General features: G+C 39.1%; 1 protein-coding gene across 3 annotated transcripts in view; it reads right to left on the bottom strand.

Moving 5' to 3' along the window:
* Nucleotides 1-1,727: 1,727 nt before the first annotated feature.
* Nucleotides 1,728-16,310, bottom strand: part of MYO10 (myosin X) — a 239,331-nt gene continuing 224,748 nt past the window's right edge. For all 3 annotated transcript variants that reach the window (XM_056520936.1, XM_056520935.1, XM_056520934.1), the window contains 10 exons: nucleotides 14,207-14,401; nucleotides 13,962-14,119; nucleotides 13,444-13,567; nucleotides 11,212-11,509; nucleotides 8,634-8,841; nucleotides 7,909-8,045; nucleotides 6,536-6,656; nucleotides 5,933-6,385; nucleotides 5,572-5,763; nucleotides 1,728-2,698 (listed from right to left, as the gene is read on the bottom strand). In XM_056520936.1, coding sequence (XP_056376911.1) covers nucleotides 2,588-2,698; nucleotides 5,572-5,763; nucleotides 5,933-6,385; nucleotides 6,536-6,656; nucleotides 7,909-8,045; nucleotides 8,634-8,841; nucleotides 11,212-11,509; nucleotides 13,444-13,567; nucleotides 13,962-14,119; nucleotides 14,207-14,401 — 1,997 coding nt within the window. In that variant the 3' untranslated portion in view covers nucleotides 1,728-2,587. The remainder of the gene's footprint in view (nucleotides 2,699-5,571; nucleotides 5,764-5,932; nucleotides 6,386-6,535; nucleotides 6,657-7,908; nucleotides 8,046-8,633; nucleotides 8,842-11,211; nucleotides 11,510-13,443; nucleotides 13,568-13,961; nucleotides 14,120-14,206; nucleotides 14,402-16,310) is intronic.

Raw genomic sequence — 16,310 nt, 5'->3', positions numbered from 1 at the left:
GCAGATGGGTAGAAACTTCCCATTTGGGGAGTAGTCTGGCTTGGCATAAAATCCCGATCAGCTTTTTATATTCCTTAACAGGAGCTAAACTGATACCAGGGAACATTACCTGAAAAGGTGATGTAATGAGCTGCTTTGCATATTCCCCTACCCAGAATGCCTGCGGAGTGCTTAATGGCCTTCTGAAGCTCCGTTACACCAGGAGTGGTGGCCTCGCCCTGAGGTAAATACTCATCCCCTATATATATATATATATATATATATATATATATATATATATATATCTCTATCAAGTTTTTTCCTGGAATACCCCTTTAAATGGCAAATTCACATATCAGTATGTTTCTACAGTGTGTGAGGAAACCTACAAAAATACAGGGAGAACATAATAATGCCTTACATATTTTTTTAACCCCTTCCCTCTATAGGACGTATGCATATGTCCCAGCATCCGACATGTTCGTGCACTGGGACGTATGCATACATCCTAGCGATCTCCTGCACTGCTGCAGGCAGTGCAGGAGATCGGCGGCGGGACCCAGCAGCATTAACCCCATAGATGCCATGATCAATCCTGATCACGGCATCTATGGTGTTGACTGGGGGAGCACGCTCCCCCTGTTCACCAACGGCAGTGCCACGATACCGCAGGCTGGATCGCACAGGCTGTAGTATCTGCTGCAGATCAGGTTATACTATGCTGACGTACAAATGTATTGCAGCATAGTATAACCTGTAAAAAGAGAAAAATAAAGTAATACAAGGTGGTTCAATACATGTATGAAGTGTAAAAAAATGCCCCTTTCCCAATAAAACCCTGCATTGTCATCAAAAAAGATCAAAAACACAAATCATATACATATAAAACTATAATGTAAAATATCCTGCACGGTGCACGGTGAACGCCGTAAAAAAAAAAAAAAGTAAGAAAGAAAAACAACAAAAAAAGCGCAAAATTCGCCAATTTTGGTACAAATAGCAGAATAAAAAAGATCAAAAGGTAGCAGGTATCACAAAAATGATACCAATAAAAATTTAAATGCCAGGAATTTTTTAGTTTTTCACAAAAAATGCTGCATATGTCAACAAAAATGCACCACTTATATAAAGTACAATATGTCGCAAAAAACAATCCCAGAATCGCTCCACTCAGAAAAAGCATTTTAAAGTTATTACCATTTAAAGAGACCCAGTCAAATGAAAAAATAAATAAAAAAGAGCCTGGTCATTAAGGAAAAAATTGGTCCATATTTAAGGGGTTAAAGAAATAATACATAATAAAAACAAAGAGAAAACAAGTCCAACCAGCTCACCCCGCCCGGACAGATGGAGCACGGACTCTGGCGCTGGACAACACCACGAAGAACAGAGAATGTAGGAGATGGAGTCCAGCTCAATATGCAAGTAAAATCCAGTTTATTGGCAGACAAGTGCAGGAACACAAGGGTTACGCTTTTCAAGCGCCAAAGCGCTCTTAGTCATTATGACTAAGAGCGCTTTGGCGCTTGAAACGTGTAACCCTTGTGTTCCTGCACTTGTCTGCCAATAAACTGGATTTTACTTGCATATTGAGCTGGACTCCATCTCCTACATTCTCTATAATAAAAAAAACGATTTAATTATATGTATACATATATATATATATATATATATATATATATATATATATATATATAGCTCTTTTATCAACATTTCAGTGGTAAAAGAAAAGTCACACAATTCACATTAAATACCATATTTTATTGTCAAGAGTTTATACATACAATGAAGCAAATCTTTTAACATATAGCCTTTCCATTACTGACCACTAGGTGGTGAAATATTTTGCTTCATATTAAAAATTTCCTTAGAAAAATAAAGCACTCACATTTACCTATTTACAAGCACTTCAACAAAGTTAATATGGCAAAATGTATCAAGTAAAGAAAATGTTTGTAGCGCAAGTGCTACTGACATATTAAAGAATCTTCATAATAAGGCAGTTTATAAATACTGTACTCTTTCTAGTAGCTATGTCACCTCTTAATTTACAATACAGCAGACAGGGGTGTATACTGGCTACAGTGAGAAAGTAACACAAAATGGTAAAACTGGCATTATAACATTCAGAACCTTTGAACTCTGGGAGCAAACACACAACAGACCTGAATCACATGTAACTGATGAATGAAAATATACACACAGCATTGCACATTGACACTCCCCTTTCATTCAATACCTGGAATTAAAACAAGACAAGATTGCCAAAAAATACAAAGTTGCATTATTAATGGGGTCCTGGGGAAGGCTGCCTGCAGCTATCCAATACTCTTCTTCAGGAACCAGTAGGGCAGGTTTTCAGTTTGGAGGCATATGGGTATCCGGTTTAAAGGCACATCACTCTGCATCCAAAGCAGGGTCTTATAATCTAAGGCAATGAGACTTTGGGATCTTGCTGTCCTTTCTAATAGTTTAGGCACTGTATCATCCTGACTGTGAGAGCCTGGATGTGAGATGGGTAAAGTCCAGCTATGTATTTCTGAAGCACCTTTCAGTTGGAGCCAAGGCTCAAGCAATTGTCAGAGGCAATATGTGAGAGGCACTGTCTTCACCTAGAACTTCCCTGGCTTCCATGGCTACTTTCTGACCGCGTAGTGCTGTATCTCTTCTTTACTATCATACTTATATATGCCTTCATTAACTTTGCAATATCGACCACCTTTATCAGAGATAAAAGAAAAAAAAACACATTAGGTTATTGCCAAGGATATATATGATTTAAATGGCTGTTAGAAATATTCATACATTATACATTCATTTATAGACCATAGAGATATTTGGGAGGGAAGAGGCATTATTTACTGAAATACTGTATTCCAGAAAGCGGTATTCTTTCTTATAACGTTATGACATATTACTAGGATTTGCCATGACATGGTGGGGGTCCAACCTCTAAGACCGGTCATGAGAATGACACTAGTGTGGCCCTGCACCACCTTCTGGGTTTTTCCTCCCACCTATTTGGCTGTACCAGGCACTGCAGTTGGCCCTGTTGACCTGAATGGGATTGCAGTTCTCTGCAAGGCTGGGGGGACGCTATTCAGGGTAAATACAGTGAAGGTGATGTAGTGTTGGTATAATGTTTTTCATACTGGGTCCAAAGGGGACCATTTACGGCTCTGCAGGCAGATACCTTGGCTAACGCCAAGGGGGATGCAGGGAGCATTTGTGGTCCCTTAGTAGCTTTGGTGAAAATGGACATTGAACCTGGAACCTTGCAGGTACCTTTTGGTCAGGGGGCGAAGGGTAAGGTTTGTTGGGGGGCGTCTTTTTCTTGCACTTTTTCTTGCACCTTGGGTGATTCGAGAGCACATTCCTTGGATCTTAGATTATTTTTTCTTGAGAGGAGCTTTGCATGTAGAGTATAATATTGTTTAGTTGTGGGCCAACCCATTTAATCCTGCACCTTCACACATAAAACTATTATTAACCTATTTATTAGATGACCCATACATTGTCTCCGTTTATCTAAATATCTCTCCCTATAGCTCATGAGATTTTGGCATTACCTAATGCTCCTAGGCCTCATTTTCAAAATGTGTGGACGGATTCCTGCCTGTAATATGCCATTTCTAATCTTCTTAGTGTGAGACTGCTACCACTGCACTTCCCATTGCTATGCCTTTGTATGCATCTGCTATTCTGTTGTTGTTGCTACAAGTAGTTAACATGAAACTGATACTTGTAAAAGGGATAATGACGCCTTCATAGGAATGTTGTTTTGTAGTAAACAAAATATTTTTCTCATGTAGATACACAACAAGCTCAGCAGTTACACTTCTACACTAGGTTGGACACTTTCTCTTAAACAGAGAAAATGGTTGCAGAACTACTACTATAGTATTTTCTGTGCCATGACCCAGAGAACAGTGCATCTCACCAAGAGTCCCCCAAGAGGTCAGATTGTGCCCATGATGGCTCTTGACCAATGGCTCTTAGCATTCACACCACGTTTCCGGCTGGGAAATTTCAAAAATGGCTGCTGTTGTTTCCCAGTCAGATAGTGACTCCGGTCGGCTCATTTTTGCCCCGTATCCGGTTTTGTGGCTGGACTGAAAACCGTAGCATACCAGCCAGATCTCGTAAACATAGTGTAAATGCACCCTAACTGTGCCACTATGGGCCTTAATGATGCTACTCTTTACCACAAGCTGTACCACATAGAATAATTTTAAGGGGTTGCATTATCCTCGTGTATACAATGGCTCACAATTACTATGCCATTATCTTGCCATTCTGCTGAAACTTGGGCCCAAGTATCTTTAAGAGGCACTGCCTCCTTAAAAGTGCCAGCAGACTTTGCACAACAATAACAATGAAACTTTAAAACATTGCATTTTTCACAACACCTCCACCTTTTTTCCACAAACTTCTGTACTCAGCCGTCTGATAAAGAGTCCTCACTACATACTTGACATGGCAGACAGAGACCTTAGACACCTGCAACTCAGATTCCTGGCTCCCAAACAATACAATCTGTCAGACTCATAGGTTCCCTAGCTTCTACTAAGAACATCTCCAAGGGCCCCACTGTGCTTTCTTTCACTAGCCTACAGGATACATGAATCCCAATAACACAATTCACCTTGACTGCTCAAGGCTTCCCCATGTTCTCTGTCACACTGTTTAAGTCCATTGGCACATTCCTTGGTGGCTGGCTCAGTACCTAGACCTTAGCATATGCTCACAGCGGGTCTCTTTGCTTGACATGTACCATGTCAGCCAATGACTGCTTGTACAACCTCAGCTACTAATTGGCTAAGTGGGCAATACATGTAGCATCCACTAACCCGGAATCGATGCAGAACAGAACAAGAGCTCCGAGATACTGGTGGCAGAGGAGGAGCAAAGGAGGTGAGTATACCTGTTCTTGTTTTTACCAATTGCCTGAGCACCAACTATATAAAAAGTTACTCTACGGATAACCCCTTTAAAGACCATCTCATGGTTGCCATATAGCAGATAGCAGGTAAGGAAAGATTTGGGCTTGTAGGATTTCAACATGCCTGATTCCTTTATTCTCTAGGATTAAAGCAGCTGGCATTAGGCTGGCAGCAACTTTTACCCCTTCCCTTATTCAAAATACACAATCAGCCAAACCAAGTGGGCACTTGTATGTGGAGATTAAGAGAGAAAGCTGTCTGTCAGCAGTTATTTGACATGCATGCTTAGCTGCAGTCTAACAATGAATGTCTTTTTTTAAGTTAATTACTAAAAGGTAGCAATAACTGAGAATTCACTTTTTATCTGTTCTACCTCCTAGCTAACACGGTACAAATATGTTTTTTTCTTTAATAATATGCAATCTAGAGATAAACACCAGGAGCATGGGCATGTGACTGCATATGCGACTGGCTCACAGAAACACTACAGCTACAGATCATAGATTACTAAATCAAACCCCTATAACATTCTGCACATTGTTCATTGGCTTCTTTAATAACAATGACAAGATGTGCAACTGACCAGATTTTAAATGACATATAGTAAATTTCAGTGAGATTAAATTTAAGCATAAATAAAAATACTTACCGCACTAGTCTCAAACAGAAGCTCCCGCTCATCCACAACTATCTTGTAGGTGTTGGCTAATGGAGCACCAAAAGAAAGGATATGTTCATAGTGAAACACTTCCAAAGGTCTTCCTTCTCCTCTTTTGTAGACTGCAACAGATTCAACACTTACACCCAACCACAACTCTTGTGGAAATCCACCTTCTTTGCACTGCAGAAAAAGCAAAATGCAACAATTGTTAGAAGTTTATAGGGATCTACACATCTAAAGTAAAGAAACACTTTGCAGAGAACATATCTATTTGCCTACCCAACATATCATAAAGACATAAAAAAACATTTAATTTCATATCTCCCTCTAATAAATACAATTTACTTACCTCAACATCAAACAGGGTTGACCCATAGCCAGGCCATTCCTTTATCAGAGCCATGTATTTGGTCATGCATGTTTCTGGAGACATTCCCTGTAGTTTCTTCCATTTGTCAATAATATTGGTCCTGGTTGACATCACCTCTTCTTTAACCCACATATCAAACATTTGGTCTTCTTCTTCTTTCTGTTTGCTCACAGAACCACTTCTAAAGCTTCTCCTTAAGGTTCCTTCCAAGAAACTAGACCTCTTTCTCTCAGATCTTTCGAGGGGTGTGGACACTTTGGTGGACTGGGAAACTCGAGATTTCAGTTTCTGAACAGGGTAAAAGTGTTCCATCTCTGGTACAGTTGTATGTTGGCTATAGTCTCCTTGTGAATACTGTAACCTTAAAGCTGCGAGAACCTGTAGATTTTCTTCAGGTGCTGGATAGTGGCCCCGAATAACTGCTTCATGTGCCTGAGGAAAAGTGTAATAGTGCGGATTGTCAAGTTCGGAATTACAATGGGCAATGTATTACATCATTTATCACAGTCTTGTTTTGTAATATAAATCAACATAAAAAAGTGTGGGGCAAAGTTTTTCAGAAAGTAGTCACATTAGTCTTACCTGTTCAAACATAAATGCGTATTCAACACTGTCTCTTGGTACATGTTCTGTGTCTAAGAAGCAATACAGTTTAAAGTAGAACTTCCATGGCCTGTCTCCTGCTTCTGCATTTACTGAAAGCCTTTGAGAGCCAAAAAAAAAATAGTATTAGATTCCTTAATGAATTTCTGACAAATTCACAGAGAGATTAGTACACAATCTAATACTTAAAGTGATTCTGCCCCCTTGAAACCCCCCACCAAACGGCTGACACTGTATTACAAAACTCTCATAAAGGATACAAGTCATTCCTTTATTTATGCACTGCGTGGCTTTAATCCTTTCATTATTATTGCGGCCCTTAAAGAGGTACTCCGCCCCTAGACATCTTATTCCCTATGAAAGGATAGGGGATAAGATGTCTGATCGCAGGGGTCCTGCCGCCGGGGACCCCCGCCCCTCCGATCTCTTGCATTGGGTCCATCATGCCCCCTCCCATACACTTGCATTGAGAGGGCATAGCCGTGATGTCATGAGCAGGGCGTGACTGTGACATCATGCCCCACATCGCCAGTCATTTGGCACAGAGCGAAGTTCGCTCCGTGCACCGGATGTTTGGGGTGCCGCAGCCGAGATAACGAGGGTCCCCAGCGGCAGGATCCCCGTGATTAGACATCGTATCCCCTATCCTTTTGATAGGAGATAAGATGTCTAGGTGCTGAGTAGCCCTTTAAATGTCAGAGAAGTGCGGCCCGGGGTCTGCTGTGCCATCGTCTATAAGACTTCTCTGCTCTAAAGTCATGCCTGTCCCCGTTTGATAGATACAGAGGACTCTGCATCTTGAAAATGCTTGTGCTGTTGTTGTTGACTACAGCACACATGTGATAGGCCAGAGAAGCCACGCTAAACCTTGCAAAGCAATTGCACGTGCAGTTATAAATCATGCAAGCAGAACCTTCCATGTCTAGCAAACAAGGGGAGGGGCTTTAGAGCCAAGTCATTCACATCTGCAATTTACTGTAATATACACAAAATGAAGAATAGCACTTGATATACAGGATGAACGGGCCTTAGATACACCCTAATTTTACCCCACCTATCAGCAATAATCCTCGTTTTCACCCTAAAATTTCCTTTTTTGAACACAAGGCAATAATAAAACAATTAAAATATTGCAAAAAAATTAAGAAATAGCAATTCCTAAACCCACGTTCAACTGTCCGGTGAAAAACAATGGTAAAGCAGATACTGTATATATGTATTATTTATAATGTCAAATTATTAGATTAAATGATTGCATATGAATGTAATAGAAATATATCCCTATACTGTATGATGATCACATCTAGTTTCTAGTCTTGAACCTTAGTGATCACTGAGAATGTGAAACTTACTTCTCAAACTTGGCCAGTACATCTGCAACCACAGCTCTGCTTTCAATGGCTTTCTCTGTGACACCATTGTACTCGAAGAGGGAAAACATATTTCTGCTATCTTCCATGGCTAGGCCGCGGATAAGCTTCTCTACAACCTACAAAAAAAAAAAAAAATAGTTTTTTCTCATGAATGGCATGTAAGTTTATGGTGTGTAGACATTACACTGAAGTATTATCACTATAGTAATTTTTCATAAAAGTTAATAAAACATTGGAGGTACCGTACACATTAAACAATGGGTAAAAATATGTTGTGCCAAGTCCTCTAAAGTAGAGCTGCTATTGCAGCAGTTTTCCACTCTGGCTATAAAAAAAAGCACAGTTATTTGTATACAGAGCAGGTTGCCTGATGGGATGGCCCCACTGAGAACAAGATTATACATAATCCTATAATTTTACCCCAAATTATCATTTGATAAAATAAAGTACAGTAATCCTCATACTGTATATGAACTAACATTTCACTAGCATATCAGTTAAGAAGCATGGAGATGTTTTTGAAAGCCATCCAAAGAATAGAACATGCTCAACATATCAACAATTAAGTTGTTACTTTTATTTGCCAAACGGGCCTATAAAAAATGAAATCCGGTTTGGTTGCTTTAGACAATTTGTACAAGTTAGTTCAACTGATTTTTGAAAACCTTCCCCACACTATAATGCCAATCCATGCCAGGTCTCACCTCGCCAGCTGTGGTGTGAGAGTTGATGGCGATCTTGCAGGCCCCTCCACCATGGCAGTACACAGTGGTGGTAATTTCCTGCCTCTTGATCAACGCTTCAATTTCATCTCGAGATGGCACAAACTCTCTGCATTTGTTTTTTTTCAGTGATTCATAAATAAATACTGCATACTTTTCCATCTCTGATCCTTGGAACTGTTCTCGTATTCTACAAAAGTAAAATAAAATATCAATAGATACAAAAGCATTACAGGGGTGTGGAAATTAAAAAAACCTACTTGTCCAAGGGACTAAAACAGAGCACAATCTACTTGTCCCTCATGAAAATCCACTTGTCCTGGTAGACAAAATAATTTCAACCAAAATAGTACATAAATATGGTCTTTATTAGTTTTTGCACTTAAGTTTTTTCCTCCTCGTCCTATAATAGCCATAACTCTTATTTTTCCATCAACAGACTAATTCGAGGCTTGTTCTTTGCGCGACCAATTAATTTCACTTTGTAATGACACCTTTCATTTTTCCATAACTTATGCTCGGAAACTGAAAAAAATTATTTGTGAGGTGAAATTTAAAACAAAATGCAAATTTGGGGGGGGGGTTTCTTTTTTTTTTTTTTTGCCATTCACCTTGTGGTCAAACTTACATATTATTTTAATACGTAAGAACAGCCTGATTACACCAATACCACATTTTTTTTTACATATACATAATAAAAATAAAGGGAAGTCGGTCCGGCCCTGGTTGCCCGATACAAGGCTAATTCTATGAAAAATTTACCTGCCGCGTGCCCGGAACTACATGTCCTGGTCATCGGGCGATAGGATTTCCACATCCCTGCCCCTAGTAAGTAAATAATGTCCCAGATAAATATGTGCCCCCAGTGGATAAGAAGGGTGGGCTCCCCCAGTAGGCAAACAAAGCTCCAGATGGACATGTCCCCCATTAGGTAGAACTCCCCTATATGAAGACAGGCCCCCAGATAAATATGACCCCCATCAGGTATGGCTCCAAAGTAGGTACATAGGCCCCCAGATAGATATGACCCCCATCAGATAGGGCTCCCAAGTATGTATAGAGGCCCCAGAGAAATATGATCCTCATCACTGATGGGGGTCATATCTATCTGGGGGCCTGTCTAGCAACTGGGGAGCCCTACCAAATGATCAGTGGGGTTCCCAATAGGTTCACATACAATCAAAAAATGAACAGACCGCAGGTGTAAAACCCCAGATGGTGTCTCTCTAATGTCTAGCCAGAGGCTCTGTATACTTTAGTTCCCAATTGGTGAACAGGCCTCCAGATAGATATTACCCTCAGCAGGTAGGGCTCCTATTTAACAATTAAGCCCCCTAAGAAGATAAGTTAACCCCTGGTGATAAGCAGGTCCTCCCTTATTGAGTCATTAGGCAAGTTAAGGTATTTCACTGCTACAGTATTTACATCTTCTTGCTGCAGCCTTTAAAGAGCCTTCCTTGCAGGGATGAGCGCGATAGGTGACATCATCACACTCGCTGCGCAGGACGTCAGCATCTCGGCGTCCTGCACTGCAGATGAGATGACATCACCAATCTGGACAGTTCCTGACATGGACAGAGGTGTCAGCAGAGAGCATTGTGGTCAGACAGAAAATGATTTTTTTTTTTTTGAAAGAAAAGAACTTCCCGTGGAGCATAAAGCAACTGGAAGGATTGAGATTTTTTAAATAGAAGTAATTTACAAATCTGTTTAACTTTCTGGCACCAGTTGATTTAAAAAAAAAAAAAAAAAGGTTTCCACTGGAGTACCCCTTTAAATCATGGACTCCTTATCGTATATAGATCAATGAAACCTTTCCAGTCTGTAGCTTGTTTTATGAAATTTGGAATATACTCTCACTCACAGGGCCACTCTCACTGAGAGGTTGTGAGATAAGGAGAATAATCAAATACTCTGTGGTTATGCTTCACCCTATCAACAAGCCATAGATTTGTTATGAAGCCATCTATGGCCTGCTAATGTGTATGGAAGCCTCCTGAATGTACCTCAGTCCTTCATGTCAAAGGTGCCTGGTAGTAGCTTTAGTTAGCCATCCACATATGGTATGACAGGTATCTCTACTCGTACCCCCAAGAATATGCACATTACGCTCAGCCAAACATTTATGTGGTCCGGATGGGAAGAGGGTAAAAAGCTATTGTGAGACTCCTCTGGTAGTCGCTTATTGCCCTAAGAACAAAAGTATCAGGCAGTTGAAATACAGTATGCTCAATCCTTCTTTCCCTGCATACATTAGATGGGCTAAAATTGGCTGGTTCAGCGGAAACATATGGCCAGATGTATTCTTCTCTCCATATTGAAACAAACATATACACTTGGCCAAGAAGCATGCTTGCATGATAAGGCCAACAATAGGCAACCTACAGACCATTGTAAATGGCAGCCTATGATTTGTCATTTGCTCCAGAGGCAAACACCAGGAATTTGATCAACCTATGACTGTTGCACTTACAGACCTGATGGGGATAAATCTACATAGTGGTCAACCTTGCATTATATATCTGTCTATGTGTAAGGACTAAATTAACTCCTTTCTTACCTCTTCAGATGAAATTTAAGATACTTCAGAATACTGCGACTCGGTGGAAAGGTACAGCTCAGACAAGTGAGTATCTGCCAATGATAAAGGTTCCCAGTGCTACCAGAATGCAGAGCTTTGTTGGTCTGTTTGATAAGCTGACAGTACAGTTCATCTCTCAAAGGTCGCAAGTCATGACCGGTCTGAAGAATGCCCTGGATTATTGGGACGGGATCAGAGAGAGACTCAAGCTGCTGCAAAGAATTGAAAATTTTGATGGCTTCGTCCTGTAGTGTTGTATAGCCTTTGTCTTTTAATACTGGAACAAGAAATTACATGGGTGATTAATTCCCGAGCCTATCTGATAATCTTCAGAACATAATGGAATATTAAATACACTTCATTAAAGGCCTTTTCCAGGGAATAACATAAAGTGCTCTGCTGACAGCGATAACTACTTAAGGGGGTTGAGTGGACTACACTATATAGCCAGTATATGACTGCATGACTGCACTTCATACTACTATAACAGGGAAGGAAAGCATTGCACCTTAATAGAATCTAATGAATAGCATGTGCTGTGTCACGTTGCAAAATACTATAATTTGGCTGTCACCCAACTTTGTGGCTGCATATTACATATGCAATATGTGACCATGATGGTAGAAAAGCAATACTTTCTCTTCATTTATATTGTCTAGGGTTTGATAGAAGGCTAGTTTCAATGTGCGCAGTCAATATATAGGTAGATGCAATGAAGAGGTCGCACTTGGTATCTCTAAACGGATTTTGTCTGGCCGGAAATTCTGCTGTGTGAACCCGGCCAAAATGTTATTTCCAACAAAATGATATAGTTTGCAGGGGAAAAAATAATTAAAAAAAAACCTATTTCTGGTATAGAAATTTCAGAAAATGATAACCTTCGCCATGTGAATGTGCTTACAGAGATAGCTGTCAATCACTGGACTAAATGGAATAAATGGAGATTAAAGGGATTTTCCGATGTCTAAACTGATGCTTTATATGAATCTAAAAATATTTAGAAAGGTGACCCTACTAATATAGGCTGAGTGCTCTGATATATATATATATATATATATATATATATATATATATATATATACAGCTGCTTCACTACATACAGTTCACTTACATAATTATGTTTAAGGAAGTCTGCTTGCCTGGCTAAATATTTACTGGCCAATATAAGGTAAATATACATTATGTACTGCTATAGGTTCTATATTACAGTCTATAGCATTAAATTCACTTGGCAGGAGGAGAGCAGGGAAGGATATTATTCCCTATAATAAAAATGTACGCTGTGTCAGGAGTTGGAGAGATAACTTTACCATTATAAAGAGGAGATTTTTCATGCAGCACAGGAATGAGCATCTGTACAATGGACTGCTGGGAAATGAAGTTCAAAGCAAACAATGTGATAGTCAGAAGCTCCGCCCACCACACAGATTTTCGTATAAAAGGGAGAGGATAAAAAGAAGGCAGAGCAAGAGTATAAAGCCATGTCTGCATTTTTTTCAACTTTATAAAATATAAAGTTTGTTGTGAAAAGTGGATCATGGTAAAACCCCTTTAAATAAATAAAAGACAAGGTATACTCAGTCTTTTCAAACAAAACTATATATCAATCTGTTCAGCTCTTCCTGCTTTATAATATAAATCCACAATTGCACCAATAAAGGAGGATAACGGAGCGCTGCCCACAACTTCATGAAAGATGATATTTATTAAAATGGAATATAAAAATGTACAACACGTTTCGAAGTTGAGAAAGAAGTCGCTCTGGCTTCGAAACGTGTTGTACGTTTCTATATTCCATTTTAATAAATATCATCTTTCATGAAGTTGTGGGCAGCGCTCCGTTTTCCTCCTTGGTGGTGCGATTGTGGATTTAGATTTTTACAGAACATGCAGTCCAGCGTCTCGGAGGAAATAGCTGCAGCCTTTGATCCATGCCTTTGTACGTGTTGTGCCGCCATTAGCACAACCGCCCCAGGTGAGTCAGTTCTTGGCTCACCTACTTGTTTGCAACTAGCTGTTGGAGGGTATCACACAAGAAAGCGTCTCTTGTTCTTTTACTGCTGCTTTATAATATACAATTTGCAGGTGACAGGATCACTTTAATATATATATATATATATATATATATATATATATATATATATATATAAATATATAAATATATATATATATATATATATATATATATATATATATACAAAAATTACTTACAATTTAAGTTGATGTCTCCATAGGGAAGTGGCAGCAATGGAGAATGCAGAGGGTGATGAGTATAACGCAGAATTGGATTTCTTTTGTATATCTGCTCTACAACTTCATTATTCAGGCAGTTTTCCTGCGAAACAATAGAGCTATGTCACACAATGTTTGTAAATGAATGAGTTTCAGGCAACACAATATATAAAGTGGTATTATCAATATTTATATTTGTGGTAGTTATCAAGATACTGTATAATGCAAATAACACTTAAAGGGGTTATCCAGGAATAGAAAAACCATAGCTAATTTCTTCCAAAAACAGTGCCACACCTGTCCACAGGTTGTGTGTGGTATGGAGTGGTATGTGGTATGCAATACCACACACAACCTGTGGACAGGTGTGGTGCTTTTCTTGGAAGAAAGCAGCTCTGTATTTGTAATCCTGGAAAATCCTTTTAAGTCGTTATATTATCCAGCTCTTACTAATGCAGTGCACCATCGGGCAACCACTCATTTTACTAGATGCTCACCTTGATATCCTGTATGAGCTGCTGTGTTGGGGTGTCTATAGGCGCTTTAGTGTCAATGACATTCTGAATAGCACTGGTCCACCGAATGGCTTCATTTAACAGCTTTGTGTAAAGGCGATAACAGTGCTTGCGTCCATACACAATCACGTTCCAGTATCCTGTTAAACAAATCAATTGTTGACTTATTACGCATATACACATATAACAACTCACACATCAAATGTGAAAAAGGAAGGTTTAATCACCAGTCTCTTTAAAGATTTTTTCCTCCGGCTGTACCACAGAACATAGGCTGTTAAGGACCAAAGTGCCCAGTTTTACAGCATTTTTCTCCGAGTTCTTGTAGTAGTCTAATGAATTGTGGGTAAGGACAAACCAACGCTTCTTAAGCTTCAATGAAGACATCTTAGGGCTATTTTTCACTTCCTTGTGCAGCCAACCTATCACATAATACATACAATATTAGTTGAAGTGCTGTCTTGTTCTCCTATAATATATGAAATATATAGTTTAATTATGTTGTGGCTTTGCAAAGTCAAAGCAAATCAAATCCTTTGTAGCTAGTAGGTGGACACTAATAATGATAATAATAATTCTATAAAATAGGTTCAGTATATGCAACTAAGCAAATGTGTACATTTAAAGTGCAGGTGTTACAGTCAACCATTATATATAAATAAGTTATCTAGTAACATAGTTCATAAGGTTGAAAAAAGACCAGAGTTCATCAAGTTCAACCTATAACCCTAATGAGTCCCTACTGAGTTGATCCAGAGGAAGGCAAAAACCCTCATACTAGAGGTAAAAATTCCTTCCCGACTCCAAATATGATAGTCAGAATAAATCCCTGGATCAACGTTCTGTCCCTATAAATCTAGTATACAGAACCAGTAATGTTATTATTCTCCAAAAATGCATCCAGGCCCCTTTTAAATTATTTTACAGAGTTCCCCATGACCACCTCCTCAGGCAGAGAATTCCACAGTCTCACTGCTCTTACAGTAAAGAACCCCCGTCTGTGCTGGTGTAGAAACCTTCTTTCCTCTAGACGTGCAGGATGCCCCCTTGTTATAGATACAGTCCTGGGTATAAATAGATCATGGGAGAGATCTCTGTACTGTCCCCTCATATATTTATACATAGTTATTAGGTCTCCCCTAAGCCTTCTTTTTTCTAAACTAAATAACCCTAATTCTGATAATCTTTCTGAGTACTGTAGTCCTCCCTTTCCCCGTATTTCCCTGGTTGCCCGTCTTTGAACCCTCTGCAGCTCCACTATATCTTTCTTGTACACTGGTGCCCAGTACTGTACACAGTATTCCATGTGTGGTCTGACTAGTGATTTGTACAGCAGTAGAATTATTTCCTTGTTGGGGGACTTGCATACCGGTATATATGAATCAAATCCCATTAATATATTCTTTTTACCAAAATGACTTCCTTACAATAGGGAGGGCTCTCAATACAAGCTCAGTACTGCTAGAAGGAATTTGTAGGGGTATTACATTTAACAAAAAAAAGTTATTTATTGTGAAAATAACTTTTATGCAATTTTCAAATCTAATTCAATTGGAGCCTTTACTTTTGTTTACTTCCAGTGAATAAAAATCTGTCCTAACCATGTTATGGACACATATTTGGTCAGAGAATGATAACATATAACTCTGATAACTGTACTGCAACTGCAAGCAGCCCTGCTGTTGTGCATCCATCAAATGACAGGACTGAGAGTTAACCCCCTTGAAGTTAAAAAGCAAGCAGAGTTATAGAACTCATATTCATATAAAATGTATGTTACGAAGAACAATTTGCATATACAATGAATACACTTTATTAGTGAAACTGGAACATCCTTTAAAAACCTTCACATTTCCAAATGGTTAATCAAATGGTAAATCAGATCCCCGTAACACTGTCAGTTCAGGTCAGGTGTTCAGGGCAGAACACTTGGCCGTAATATTGATGCAAAATACATCCATATACTCATGCAATTTGGCTTAGAGAGAGGTACTGATAGAACTAATATACTACAAAGATACCAGAAGTATCCTGGAAAATTTTACTTTGGGTGTTTTTCCTGTCATTTAAAAGAAATTGGGGAACAAATCAAATACAGTGAAACCTCTATGAGAAGACCATTCAAAATTGGATGAAAAAGTGGTCTTCTAAGGGGGCAGTCTTCTTTACAGAAAATGTATAATGGACTGAAAATCTGTCTTGCTAAATCTGGTCTGGACAAATAGGTGGTTTTCTCCAAGAGGTGGTCTTTGGAGAGGTTCCACTGTCATTCACAGATAATATAGTGTTTCAAAAATGTTTTGTAAAAATATTGATTTTTCTGCACTAAAA

This window comes from Hyla sarda, chromosome 5, assembly GCF_029499605.1.
Source record: "Hyla sarda isolate aHylSar1 chromosome 5, aHylSar1.hap1, whole genome shotgun sequence".
Taxonomy (NCBI): Eukaryota; Metazoa; Chordata; class Amphibia; order Anura; family Hylidae; genus Hyla; species Hyla sarda.
Note: the sequence above shows the minus strand (reverse complement) of the source record. Positions and strands in the feature narration are given on the sequence as shown.